We start from the raw sequence: 13,982 nt of genomic DNA, 5'->3' as shown, positions 1-13,982 counted from the left end.
AGGGATTTAATCACGAAGGAGTAGATCTCCACGGGGTTAAGGGCCGCAACAGAAGGACAGGTGCCTTCGGTGGCGTAGGTGAGTTGGAATCTCGTTCCCGTCGAGGGTCGTCGCCAGCCAATCTGTGTATCGACTTTGGCTGACAATTCGCAACACCTATTAGGCCTTGATGATTTTATGAACGTATGATATTAATGAAGTAAAAAGAAAAAAAGAAAAAAGAAATAGCTAATATTTCAGGTCTTTGAAGGCAACCAATGCCCAGCAGTGCGCCTTAACTCCTCCCATCTTTTTCTCATTCCATTAACACAAAATTTGCAAGCACTCCGAGCCGCCCAACCCATCATGTCCTTGTTACCCATCAAATAAGAAAAGTCATGGCCACGTACACTCATGACATACATGCATTACTTAATCCAAACAACCGAAAGCAGCCATGGAACCAGCCATGGATGCATTGTCCTCGATGATGTTGAGCTCCTTTTCAGCAGCTGTTGTACCGCACGCCCCGCTTGCCGAGCTCCTTCCGTCCGATGGCATCCTCCGGCATGACCCAGCCGCGAGCCCGCTTGGCTTCACGCTTCTCAGCCAGCTGCGGCTGTGGCATCCAGTCGTCACGGGGGAGTGCCTTGCGCCGCGTGCCCTCGGCTGGCGCGCCGATCTCGCTTCGCCAGTGTGCATGGCCGGGCAGCGGCTCGTCGCCGGCGAGCATGCAAAGGCCCCAGAGCGCCAGGCAAGCCGTCAGGGGGGCCTCTTCGTCGTTTCCACTGGCCTCACCCTGGTTGGCCAGCTGCGTGCTGCCGACCTCTAGATAGCCAAAGTGCGGGGTGCCCTCGGCACCGTTGCGGACAAAGACGAGCTCGATCTCGGTCAGGATGAAGCCGTAGCGGCAACCGTGCTCGCGCATAACGTGGTGGAGGTGCGCCAAGCCTCGGAGGTACTCGACACGCTTGATGTTACCCTCGACTCTCATGCCGGTGTTGAAGCGGTCATAGCTCTTGACAAGGCCAACCACGCGGGCCGTGGGCTTGCCGCCAAAGATGGCGGCGGCCGAGGATGCCTCGCCGCGAACGTTGGCAACGAACATGAAGTCTGAAGCTGATGACGAGGGAGTGGTTGCTGCCGCAATGTTACTCTTGGACGGGTGTGACAGCTGCAGAGGACGAGTACTGGAGAGCGCAAGAGCAGTGTTGAGCTTGGGCAGGTAGTAGTTGGAGTATATGGAGTGCAGAGCGGCCTCGGTCTCGGGGTGGCGTTGCGTGACGGGCAGCGAAGGGAGGAGGGACGCTGGCACAGGAGTGGAGAGGAGGGTCGAGGCGCCTGGGAGAGACATGATGTTGGAGGCATTGAAGGCAGTCCAGGGGCGAACCTGCCTGACGTCCCACCAGAAGTGTTTGGTATGAGGATCTCTCAGTGGGAAAGAGATGGTGCGGACCAGAGCCGGGGCAGGGTTGGCAGTAGTCAGATATGACATCAAGGTGCTTGTCGGTCCAACTGCAACAGGGGCTGGGGAAGCAGCCTCGGGCGTAATGATTGCGGCTGAGGCGAGAGGGGACGATTCGCGGGGCGCGAAGGTCTGTTGGGGGTGGTAGAACATGTCAGACTGCGGCATAAGGGTCTGGGTCTGCATCGACGACATGGAACCGGCTGTTGTGGTGGCTGCTGCCATGAATGGTGATATCTGGCGGTAGTCAGGGAAGCTGAAGGTCTCGGCAGAGACACTGTCGTCAAAGCCACAGGACGAAGCCCGCCTGGCTGGCATGGGCTCTGCGGTAAGCTCGCGGGACTGGATGAAGGACACAGGGGAGCAGAGGAGCTGGGAAGAAGACATATTCTCGGCCATGGTCGTCATTGGTGGCGTAGCCATGTTCATGGCCTGGGACTGGACAAACATGGAGGCGGAGTTGAAAGAGATTGCCTCGGGGTTGGTGAAGCTCCTGGAGTGCGTGGGACGAGCCTTTGAGTTCTTGCGGATGCCGGCGGGGGAAGGAGATGTCCTCATACGCTTCGGCTTCGGGGGTGAAACGGCAGTGGTGGAGCCGATGGCCGAGTCCTGGGACCTGATCTTAGGAAGGAGCAGGGGTCCATGGGTGCGGATTGGTGACCGCGCGGGGGTGGTCATGCGAGTGCTGCAGGCATTGTCTGTTGTGAAGGAGTCCGAGGGAGACGAGTCAAAAGAGTAGATGGAGGCTTGCGAGTTGGACCGAGCATGCCCGCCTGTGCTGTAGGGAATCTCAAGAAGGGATGGATCATATGAGAAGCTTGGGGGCGTTGATGGCTCGCATGTCGGGAAGGTAAATTCAAACGGAAAATCCGCTACCAGACTGGGGGGTTTGATCGAGGTGTCAGTTGGTGTTGGAAAAGGGGATATGGATCCCGGGGGGCGCTTTTAAGGGGGGTATAACTCACGTGGACATTTTGGAGGCTGTCTATGCTTGCGTCTTGAACACAAAAAGAGGGTGATATACGGGGTTGTTTCTGGTCTTTGGGATGAATATGCGTCTATGTAGATGATTGGGGGGTATCGAAGTCCTGCTTCGTTGATGCTGGGAAGCAGATGGGCGGTCTAAGTTGAGACAGATAGGAGAGAAATGGAAATAGAGGAAGGAAAAGAGATGAGAGGAGAAAAGAGCCTGCGGAGCTTGGTTGGTTGGTGATGATGAGAAGGAGACGAGACGATATTCCCAAGTTGCGGGAAAGTCGAGCATACTTATCCTCGCGAGGTATCAAGAGATGGATGGACTGGCTGGCAGTCCATGATGGATGGGACCGGGACCAGGTGGGCGTGTACTGAACAAGCGAGCGGTATGTACAGCCCGGGACCTTGGCAAGGACGGGTCCTCTCATGGACGATTGACCAGTGGGATCAGAATAAACCTGAAACGCGGAGACGATGAACAGAGGGAACCCATCATAAACTAGACTTGCTCTACAGGCAAAGTCGGTCGAGATGGCCGAGAAGCGTGGCCATGCTGGCGTGGAATGGGGGTATGGTACGTACCTCGTGAGCTTGGCCTACCCTACCTGAGCTAAAAAGCTACCCGTCAGGCTGGCGGATAGGGAGATCCACTACCCATTCAATCCTGGTAAAAAAAGAAAGACAAGTCACTCCCCACCCCATCCATACTCCGTACCGTACCTTGTCGAAAAAGAAAAGAAAAAACAAAAAGCGAGCATGCATGGGGGGTGTCAACCACTTGGAAGCTGCAGACGGGTGCCCAGTGAGAGCCAAGTTGACAGGGAATAAATTGAAGTCGAGCACTGTATTCCCCCACCGCCGCAGAGGACAGTAATACAGGGCGCTAATACAGTGCGACATCAGTCATGGAGATCATGTCAAAGTGGGTGGCAAGGGGCGTGCGATTGCCAGCCAACCCAACCCTTGGAGATCGACAGCACCTACCTGGTTGGGCTGGATGGTTACTTTACGTGGTACTCTCTCTTTGAGCGCACTTGGGAATACTGTAAATGCACCTTCAAAGTGCCTAAGGTGCCCGCCCGACGTCCCGCAAGCAGTGCCGGGTCCCCCAGAAGATGCATGGCCATGCCCCCATGTAAACGGGTACCCGTAGCCCGCCGAGTTACAGTAGCTCGTGAGTCATAATTAGAATAAGAGTCAATATACCATGTCCTGCTTGCAGAAGTTGTACATATTAGCGTACCACGCCAGAAGCATTATGGAGCATTATGGAGAACAACAACAACAACAACAATACAGAGTTTCCGGGGGTTTCGCGTGTAGACAGAAAAAAAAGAACGCGGGCGCGGGCGCCAAACGCGACTTCTGACCAGCGCGGGCAACTTGGTTTCCGGGGCGAGGTGCGTCGTCTCTACTGCTGGAAACGCGGGATGAGCCCGGCTGCACGCTTCGCGAATCCAATCTCAACACGATGCGGAAATGCAGGCTGGCTGACCGCCCCCCGGCGTTGTCGGCTTCGAACCTTGGGCTGCCCTACTTCTCTGCTGGGCACCCATGCTCCCACTCAATTGGCACTCAACTGTCATTTGAAATGATGCTCGCTTAAGAATTTTGAGGCTGTCGTTCATGTCTAATGCAAATGGCCATATCAGACTAATTGAGACGAGCTTAGCGCTCGCGCTTGCCATCATCTCTTCTCCATGTCGTACGGCAGGATGTAATCATACCATCCCATACCTACCATACCTACCATACCTACCATTCCGTCTGTGATTCAAAATCGACTGCTACTCTGTACAAATATCTGCTTACTATTTTTGGCCCCTCCGGGCCGCAGTAAATGTCATTTGACTATAAATCTTAAATCTCGGCTCATGTTTGCCTGTGCAAAAGAAGCGAGCGGCTACTGAGATTACAGGCGGCTTCAAAAATCGTCATAGTCGCACGGCCAGCCGCCTCAAAATCGAGCAAGCCGTGGACCACCTTTGAGCGGGCGGCTGGAGGGGCGTACAGCCAAATCGGCTACGGGAAAATACCCCTCTGGGCGAGTGCGGGGAGTCGGTGGTTGTGTCCAATCCACGCGGCCGCCCACTTTCCTTGTCGAAGCTAAGTGGAGGCACAGTATTACCACCCCTGACGCCCATAGGTGTAAGCTTTAACGTCTAGCCGCTGGCTTCTAACCGCCGGGCGGCTACAGATGAAAAGCCCCAGCGCTTGAAGACAAAAATGTGAAAGAGCTAATAAAGCATGGGCGCTTAAAAAGACAGACGATCAAGCACAACCGCAAACCCCGCTAGTCCTCAACTTTCGAACAGCGGCCGTGGCCGCGCAGCCCCTGTGTATGTAAAAGAGAGACCCAGCCTGCACCGCCTCATTTCGGCCATCCTATAGAGATGCAGAACGGGCCGAGTAGGCCCAAAGAGCAGCCGCTTGGGTTTTTTGCCCATGATGGTCATACGCACGACGTATGATTTGCCTCGCACGGCGGGCCGAACATTTTCCCCTCCTCCGTACGGTAATAATTAAGCATTGGGGCTTGATCGCATTGATTACGGTCCCGATTGGAGACTTGTCGGCGGCTCGTGAAATTGAGCAAGACAGAATTATACCCGCGCCTCCCGGGCGGGGCCCGACCTGATAGCTGTGGGCTCGAAAAGAAAAAGACTGCGATTACTGTATCAGAGGAGACACAGGCGCAGGCTACCTAGATATTGAGGTCATGCTGAAGATGTTCTCTGATCGTGCTGATCTTCTGGAACCCTACCTTAGCTATATTGCTTCACTTTCTATACAAATGCTATAACCGATCAATGCCAAAAAAAAAAAAAAACCCTAAGTCGAGTCTCCAAGTACAAAGGACTTCCCCTACAATAACCAACTAAACGCAATACAAAGAGGCAATAATCAATCAAAGATTCCCACTCTGTCCTAGGTTGGACCATGATAGCCGCGAAGTCCGGGTCAGTTTCTGTCTCCGTGCGCTTTTGCTCAATAGCCGCGCATGACAAATGCGACTTGGGCCAGGGGGCGGCTTCGAAAGTCGGGAAGCAGGGATTCAACCATGTCTTAGTAAGACAGAGAGAATCAGATAAACCGACTGCCTTCTATTCAGCCTTTTTGCTAATTGCGAGATATGGTCCTACACCAGAACCGCCGCACAAGAACACGCTCAATGCACGCGACGGCAAGTAAGCCGACGCGAGCTGGCATTGTTGCGGTTGTGGAGATAGACTTTCTTGTCCCTAGCAACCAAAAGAAACAGACGAGAGAGAAAAACCCAGCCAGTTACAAGCAGGGTTGCCCGCGTTCGCTTCCAGTTCGTGTTTGTCCAATCACAAGCAGATACCGATACCAGCGGTCTACGCATCCTGATTGGCCAAACACCCAAAGGCCTAGGCCACGTCTGTGGACATCAGTCTCCAGCGTGTAGGGCGGGCGCGCGCAACTTTATAAGGATAACACAAGGGGATCTCCCCGGGCGCGTCGGGTTCCCACCCGGTGCCAGCCAATCGCGCCGCCAGTCGCGATCAAAGTCAACATTCGGGCCATGATTGGCTGGCGACCTTGCGATCCCAACCCTGACCTCCAACTTTTTTTCTCCCCCCAAAAAAAGTGAACAGCCACGCATCCTTGTTTGTTTGTTGGCAAGGATATATGTGGACAAGAAAGACTCATCGTTTCCCTTCTCTTTCATCGAGCTAATGCAGTATGCAATGTAACCCGCAAGGGGAAAAGGATTGGGCTGGTTTCGGCAAGTTCATGTTTCGAAACAAACAGCTCTTTTTGCATCTAGCTTTTCCTATACGCAAAATGGACAAGAAAGAATAAGAAAGGTGACTCACAACATACTATATGCTGCCATTTTTTACCCTCTATGACGTTGATTTTCGGTGGGAACCATCCCTTGGCGTTCATCGAGGCCCGATTGGGATAGCTCTACATCTTTCTTTGCGAACAACACGCCAAAAACTCCAAGCTAGCTCAGAGCTTGGCCTGGCGGTGTGTATGTAGCCAGGTGATAGAGATTCCCGGTACAGCAACTTATCCGCGAGGCTGGTTGGCGATCTGTTCACCGTTCCTCCAACAGCTTTCCCCACAACCTAGTGCGTGAGTCACTGATGCATGGCCTGACAACTCCTGCATTAGCCTCGTGGGGAGCCAAGTAGGTGTACCTTGGAGAAGCCGAGCAGTATATTTATCAAATGAACGAATTTGAAACAGTGATATGCTCAGCCACGTGCGTTATAGTAGACATCTCCCTTTGGAGGATGAGATCGGGTTCCAAGGCGACTTGTTGCCCCCGTCGAACCCCTGCCGCTGAAAAAGTCTCAAGAAAGCATGGTCATCCATACACATATCATGCTTGTTGGGGAGTCTTCAACGCTGCTCATTCATGCGTCTATATTGCAAAATGTTAATCTCCCCGAAATTCACCCGGAATACCTGCTTTGCCTCGCTCATCGGAGTTTTGCTAGGTATCTGAGCCCAGGCTTGCCAAAACTCGACCCCTTTTCTAGGCGATTTCCATAGTATTACATATGAATACGGGTATATAACTGCGCCCGTACGATTCATTGCCCAGGTCTGTGTCCCCCGCATCATGATCCCAGGCAAGAAGAAGAAGCAGAAATAAAAGAAAAGAATCGAAAATAAAAAAGAAACCCCTCATGAAACCAGGCCTGAAAGGGGGCAAGATACGACATACGGTACAGTAAAAGCCGCATTTCATACAAGGGAGCCTGTACCTCCCACATGGTCTGCATCTATGATCAGTAGTCACGTCCTTCAACGCGTCTGGCATAACGCGCTCTATTTGTTTATATCCAAAGCGTGTGCAAATCTCAGCCCGCCACCGGTTTGCTGTGGATTCCCTGGAGGCTGCAAGGCTGCTGACCATCGTCGCCACCAGTCTGGCCTCTGCCCACCTTTATTGTCCTGACGGGGGACGTCCAACGCCACCGTCATGTGAGCCCGCAACTGCTTCACCGGGGTGGGAATTCTCGGTACCGTATCGCGGGAAGCGAGGTCGCTTGCCATCTTCATCCGCTTGCAGGACTCTCAACGCCCTCCTAAAACCGTCCATACGTGTCCGCTCTAGGACGACCATGCTTTTGGCTAAGTCCTTGATTGCCCTGCGCCCGATCTTCTCATGCATCTCCTGCCAGCCTGCTAGCTCCCCGGCCACCACCTGTTGGCTGTACCGCAGCTCCTTGGACAGGTTCTTCCCTTCCTGCTGACTCTGCCGCAGTTTCTCCTCCCGCTCCTCGTTCAGCCTTTGCCTTGTGTCGTCCAAAAGGCCGAGTGGCCATCTGGTTGATCGGCTGAGCGAGCTGTAGTTGCGTTCTGCCTGCCGGCGTGTGGCATCGATCTGGCTGATTAGCCTGTGCGGGCGGGCCAGTGCCCCGAGGATCGCCTCGATCGAATTGTGGACAGCCAGGAAGGCTGTATGAAAAACAGCCTGTGGACTAAAAGTAGGCTGCGCGAGGGCTTGCACGTATATCTCGAAAGCCTGAATGTGCGATTTAGGTAGGAACACAAGGGTGGTCATAGCACTGTGGAGGAATAGTGAAGCAGTGTGTAGATCTAATCTGTTGTTAGCATTTGGATAGTGAATAATTCTTCAACTGGGCGTATTCCATCCATTCACTCACCAGAAGTCACGTTGCCAACGACGGTGGCCCGCCTCGCCACACTTTTAGTAGAGTGGCTGACGCCGCGGACCATCTCAAGGGCATGATCAACGAATTGCGAGACCTCGCGAACATCATCCAACGGCTCTAACTCTTCTCTGACCTTCTCAGCTCTAGTCTCTGCCTTGAGCCTGCTACGTTGTTCCATCATATCAGACTGAAGATCCGGCACGAGGAAGAATTCCCACAGCATCTCATGCGTGCCAAAAGTCGAGTGCGTGAGCATCATCCGCAAGAACCAGTCCATACGCATTTGCAGGTCCTTTAGAACAGCTCTGCTGGGCTTGGATGGAATCTGGAAGGGCGTACGTAGACTGTTGATTGACGGGATCCAAGACGCCGGGTTCTCCATTGCGAGTAGCTGCGCCAGGAGCTCAAAGTCGGAAAGCGAGCGCCGGCATGTTGTCACGGCGTAGCTATGTTTATCAACTGGGGCACCAGACTTGAGGACAAACCGTATCGTCGCATCCTCGACGAAATATGCTCGGACTACTGCCGTGGTGCGCAAGTCTGGCCCACTGGGCACGGCGAATAAGGTGAGGTCATCAATTTTGTTCCTGACATCGTCATCCTTTGCTAGCTCGACCGCCGTGAGTCCACGAAGCTCCTTGGCTGCGTGGTCGACTCGCGGGTCACTGAAGAAGACGCGCACCAGCTCAAAGCGGCCATACTTGCTAGCAACCATCAGCGGAGTGAACTTCTTCTCGTTGGTGGCATTTACATTCACGTCACAAGTCTGCAGTATTCGCAGTGCGAGCTGTGCGTTGTGGACGATGTGCAACAGCGTGTTGCCTTTTGCGTCCATATGCTGGTCTAGGTGCAGTGGCTGCCCATCTCCCTGGCAGATGGTCGCGATATCTAACGCACTGTTGACCATGTCGTAGTATGCCGGGTGGTCGTACGATCGACATAAAGCGAAGAGAGGCGTCTGGCCGTTCTTGTCCTTCTGCCACCAGGGCATCATGACCCCGTATCCAGGGAGAAGAAATGGTGCATTGAACATGTAATGCGCGACGCTTCTTCCCCGGCTATCTTGCATCGCAAAATATGCCCGTAGACTCGGCTCCTCCACCATTGAGTCTGTTAGGAATTTCATGATTGTTGTGACAAGCTCTGCGTGACCCAGTTGCACAGCGGCGCTCAAAAGGGTGGTGTCCTCATTATCACAGTCCTCCATAAAAAATTGAATAGGGTAGAACTCGCTTAGTGAGAGAAGATACTTGAGCGACTCCGGTTGCTTCTGCTGAACGGCCATCATAAGGACCGACTCCCCACGCGAGTTCTGGGTCTGGGTGAGAGTTTCAATGGACGTATCCGCTTCAAACACACTACCCAACGTGCCAATGCTCGTGGCACGGGATCGAAAGGAAATTTCAGAGCCACTGGACATGCTCCTAGTGTCCATGGTAACCCTCTTCATTCTTTTCGGCGGCAAGTTGAAAGTTTCATCGGCAGACTGCTCATCGTCGTGGTGAAATGGGAAAACATGACTGAGACTAGATCCGCATGAGAATCTTTCAGACATGCTCAAGGTTTTGGAAGATCCTTCTGACGTTCCGTTGCTGAATGTAAAGCTAACACTCGAAGCCCGGCGACTGGACGCCGTTGAAACGATTGCCTCCTCAAATTCCGGAGGAACAACACTCGGTTCCATGATTCTCCGCAGCTCGTCGACATCCCCTTTTCCAACAGCCTTCCAAAGCGCAGAGTTACGATGGCTTGAGCGCACAAGAACCGCCGAATCCCGATCGAGATACGCAAGTACAGCTTCGAATGTGCTGACGGCATAACCCATTTCTCCATTCTCAACATCATCGATGAAAATGAAGTGGCGTATATAAGTAAGTCGTGTATGGAGCATCCTCACCCGCGACCGAATCACGACAAAGAGGAGCAGCGAAACCAAGGTATCAGCGTTCATGGTCAGGATGGACTTTTCCGGTGCACCCGTCCCAGCATTGGCAACTTGAGTAATGGCCTTGATAGTCGCTAAAAGTGCATCCATCATTGCCTGAGGGCTTTCGCCGTCTTGCATGTTCCGAAACTCTGTGACAGCCTGTTCGAGCCTTTTTGTGAGTTCATGCTTACCCCTGCATCCACCTTCGATTGGCAAGCCTAGTTGCGAAATATCGATACATGTCATCTGGCGGATTTTGGCCTCAAGCTCAAGCTCTTCATGCCGCTTCAGAGTGTAGAGTTTCATCCATAGGCTGTAATGAACACTCTCGGCCACGTATCTTTCAATGAGCCTTTCTACAACTGGACCTGTCAGATCAGTCGTAGCCCCTAGCAGAGAAAGTTGCGACTTGTCGACGGCCTGAAATATATCAATGGCTGATGTGACTGCTGTTTCGAGAGATGCTCTCATGACATCTTCGTCATCTTGATAATCGCTATCGTCAGGAAACACGCCGGCTCGCGAGGCGCCACCCAGACCATTCGAAGGAACCGCAGGTTTGTTCAGCGTCGCACTATAGGACCTAGCCCTCTTGATAGCTGCTGTGATGGGCCCGTCGGGTACGGGGTCTGGTATCTCATGCGACGATGGCGGTGGTGGTAACGGGCGATCAAAGGCGACTGTGAATTCCTGAAGCAACTTTTCCAGTCCAGGCTGCATTTGCCTAGCTATTATCGGGAAATGCTGCAAAAGCGCTTGGAACGTCTTGATATCCTTCTTACGTGGGCCAGCCGCGCTTTCTCCTGCCTCAGATGACGACGCGACCCCGGTTTCCCCTGTGCTGCCTGGTACGATGGCGGGAACAATCTTTACCTCTTCCCAAGATCCCACAAGGGGCTGCGAAATATAATACACGAGCCAGGACTGGTGCTCGAGCGTATTGGAGTACCATATCGCATCGCCCAAAAGTGTCGCATGAACAAGTGACTTGAAGCCTGCGATAGTCGAGATAATCAGCCACGGTCCAGTTTCAGGCCTAGGTCGCATTAGGTACCTTTATTTGTGTATATCATATTGTCCTTGATCACCACACTCTTTCCGTTGACAGTGTTGTACTGCCTTGCCTTGCCCCTCATCTCGCGCAGGTTCGGCGCTGCCTCCTTGACTCCCGATGGGCCCAGCGCGGCCTTGCCGCTCGGTATGCGGAGGACATGGCTCCCCAAGAACTCTTCGGTAGCCACGGCATCGGAAACGGAGCTACCGCTCTCTACATCGCGAGAGGTGAGTAGCACATCAGTGGCCGGTACGAGGACAACGTAATGAGCTGTTGGACTGCATTGGGAGAGGAGCGAGCTCTTGGAGAAGGCGGCGAGGAAAGGGTTTAGAGGTTGCATTCACTCGACCGTGCCTCTAATCGCTTGATAATTTGTTGACCGTGGCTTCGTAGCATCGAGCCAGAAGCTGTGCGCGACGACAAAATCGGATTGTGTTGCGAAGCGTTCAAGGCATCAATGGACTGGACTGGTCGGTTTCGGCGGAGATCTGAAGCAAGATTCTTGCTCGGATCGAGGGAGACGGTTGGTGGGCCAGGCAGGTGTTGATCGCTTGTCGTCGATAAAGTTTCGGATGTTAGGTTGACAGAGAAAATATCTTCTTTCGGTGCAGATTCCAAGTAGGCTGTTCCTGGGCTGTTGGGTCGTTTCTCCTTTAGTTGTCGAAGGGACTTGGGCAAACCGAAAGGGGTCTGTGGCTGATTACGACATGAGATGGACGGATGACATTTGGCACTTGCAAGCAAGTGCATGCTCCGTCGCTCACCTGGCGAACATGATCCTTGCCCCTGATAGGCCTGGAGCTATCTTGCGTGGGTCCATGCGACCCATCTAGCGGGTACCTGGTGAACATCTCCCGCGGGGCCCCACGTTGCATGCGTCACTTCACTCATAATGAACCTAAGTGCCTTGCCTCCGTCCAAACAAACGTAACTTGCAACAAACCAGGAAGTAGACAGGTTATTGAGGCAGCTTCTACGTGGGTTCGCAGTAGTAGCAAAAGGTCAGTGGAGTATATCCCGAGGTGTGCTATAAATATCATACCGCTACCGAGTACCGAGTACATCGACTAACATGGACTACAGGCCAGTTTTCTTTTACGAAATAAGTTTCAGGGTGGTGGCTAATTTAAACAGTCACCCGGATCCAGCCTCTTGGCGATGGGAAACGGGGCGGGCGCAGCGCAGAAGAACCTCTGGGTACAAGGGAACAAAACCCCCGTTTGGATCACCCACATTGATACCTATTTTGTATGTGCAAGGAGTTACTATGTGAAGAATCGACAAGAACAATCAGACTTGCTCACGGTAATACGAAGTAAGATTCAGAATTTCATTGGCAAGGATATGGTCATTTCCGCTTGACGGCTAAAAATGATATGCCAGTTCAAGGTCAAATACTTGAGGCCAGTATCAGAATATCTCTCCCCGTAAATTCAATGCCCCAAAAACAAAGGGAGAAAAACATGTGAAAGAAACAACAACAAACGCAGAATGACAGAGCTCTTGCCAAACTGAAAGCTACTCGATTCATGGTATCAAAAACAGCAAAGCTTCATGCATCAAATGTCGCTAGTCACATATCCAAATATTCACAGAAGCTGTACCCGGGAGGCAGGGGCTCTCTCTGCGGCAGGCAATTGTCTTCCAGATGTGTCGCGGATGGAGTTCCTTCTTTGTCCTTTAGACATGCTTGCTCGAGGCTGGCCCTCGTCACTGCTGCGGCCTCCACCCTCGGAACCCTCATCTAGTGTTATCAATCTCGGTCTATCGGCAGAGTTTCGAAGCATCCGAGATCGTTCCGTAGAATTGTCCTCATCATGGTCTTCATCTGCAAGCAACTCGCCGTCGGCCAGGTCGCAGTCGGGTGGCTCAACCCAGTCGCGCGGTACAATACAAGGCAGAGCAACACCTATGCTTGCTGCACGGTTCAGCCATCCTGGGCCTGGCCTATCGGTGAGCTTCTGGCAGAGATATTGCGTAAAGTGATTGCAGTTCTTGGTAAGCAGATTGTATGCCGTTCCGAGGAAATGTTCTGATGCCGCGCGGATAATGGCATCGATTTCGTGTTGAGGCGAGAATGTAAAGCCATGGAGTATTTCGCATTTGAAGATACCTCCCGGAGGCTCAATTCCTGGCTTGGTCCAGTATACACCCGTCACTCCCCGCCTGTCGTGACCACCGTATGCGTATTCTTTGCCGTTGATAACAACTCCTGAATGGAGAAGTGAGGTTCCAAGTGCCCAAAGGGTCGATGATAATTTCCCGGGCTAACAATGCATTGATTCCGTCAGTAGACTGTTGACAAGGAGATACTCGGGCAACGTATGGCATACAGGTAGGAGATCATAGACGTGAATCTTTATCTCTGTCTTGTTGTGTATGGAGGCACTTGACCGATGTAAAGATGATCGCGAAGATCTTGAAGGTTTTGATTTTTTAGGGGCCATCGGCTTGCGCGGCCAGGTTGGCCACAAAGCAATTGGTGTTTAACTGGCTTAATGGGCAGAGAGTTTGCGATAGAGAAAAGAAGTCGATGGTTCGGGAGCTCGCTCAATAAATCATAAGAATCTCGCAGGCGTCAAAGGCGTGGACGGCGGCAAACAATTATCGAACCCTTCGTCCTGGTTCTGAAGAAAAGAGATGAACGAATTACCCGGGGCTGACAAGCTAATTCTGAGTTTAAGGAGAATAATCGGGACTGGACAGCTGAACGGACGAATGTGACCAAGAACACTCAATTCACTGTTTCGGAGCGACGGGTCGTTGGTTTACAACGTTATGCGTCGGTGGCAAGTCCGACAAGGTTCACGAGGAGTTATTCCCCATTCATTGGATGAGTTAAGCTTGGCTTGCTGGCTGCCCACCCTACCGGTTGCGGGGATGATGGGCTGGGAAAGCTGCCTTGGGCAATCCACAAAAGAT

At 52.7% G+C, this 13,982-nt stretch overlaps 4 protein-coding genes across 4 annotated transcripts; 1 reads left to right on the top strand and 3 right to left on the bottom strand.

The window, feature by feature from the left end:
- Nucleotides 1-146: 146 nt before the first annotated feature.
- On the bottom strand, nucleotides 147-2,970 carry MGG_11410 (uncharacterized protein). The gene is made up of 2 exons (XM_003713407.1): nucleotides 2,410-2,970; nucleotides 147-2,324 (listed from the first exon to the last, which is right to left on the bottom strand). Exons 1-2 carry the CDS (start codon nucleotides 2,415-2,417, stop codon nucleotides 485-487), a joined length of 1,848 nt encoding a protein of 615 aa, XP_003713455.1. The 5' UTR covers nucleotides 2,418-2,970; the 3' UTR covers nucleotides 147-484.
- MGG_14736 (uncharacterized protein) lies at nucleotides 2,760-5,970 on the top strand (the record flags this gene model as incomplete). The annotated part of the gene is made up of 8 exons (XM_003713406.1): nucleotides 2,760-2,805; nucleotides 2,936-2,993; nucleotides 3,397-3,593; nucleotides 3,719-3,819; nucleotides 4,360-4,567; nucleotides 4,717-4,758; nucleotides 5,415-5,607; nucleotides 5,682-5,970. 8 exons carry the CDS (start codon nucleotides 2,760-2,762, stop codon nucleotides 5,968-5,970), a joined length of 1,134 nt encoding a protein of 377 aa, XP_003713454.1.
- Nucleotides 5,971-6,712: 742 nt separating this feature from the next.
- MGG_10958 (uncharacterized protein) lies at nucleotides 6,713-11,733 on the bottom strand. Its single transcript, XM_003713405.1, has 3 exons — nucleotides 11,061-11,733; nucleotides 8,071-11,001; nucleotides 6,713-8,002 (listed from the first exon to the last, which is right to left on the bottom strand). Exons 1-3 carry the CDS (start codon nucleotides 11,398-11,400, stop codon nucleotides 7,347-7,349), a joined length of 3,927 nt encoding a protein of 1,308 aa, XP_003713453.1. The 5' UTR covers nucleotides 11,401-11,733; the 3' UTR covers nucleotides 6,713-7,346.
- A 555-nt stretch (nucleotides 11,734-12,288) lies between these two features.
- Nucleotides 12,289-13,915, bottom strand: MGG_14735 (uncharacterized protein). Its single transcript, XM_003713404.1, has 2 exons — nucleotides 13,394-13,915; nucleotides 12,289-13,327 (listed from the first exon to the last, which is right to left on the bottom strand). The coding sequence occupies exons 1-2, from the start codon at nucleotides 13,505-13,507 to the stop codon at nucleotides 12,650-12,652; spliced, it is 792 nt and encodes a 263-aa protein (XP_003713452.1). The 5' UTR covers nucleotides 13,508-13,915; the 3' UTR covers nucleotides 12,289-12,649.
- Between the last annotated feature and the right edge of the window lie 67 nt (nucleotides 13,916-13,982).

This window comes from Pyricularia oryzae, chromosome 2, assembly GCF_000002495.2.
Source record: "Pyricularia oryzae 70-15 chromosome 2, whole genome shotgun sequence".
NCBI lineage: Eukaryota > Fungi > Ascomycota > Sordariomycetes > Magnaporthales > Pyriculariaceae > Pyricularia > Pyricularia oryzae.
This window is presented reverse-complemented; position numbering and strand designations above follow the sequence as displayed.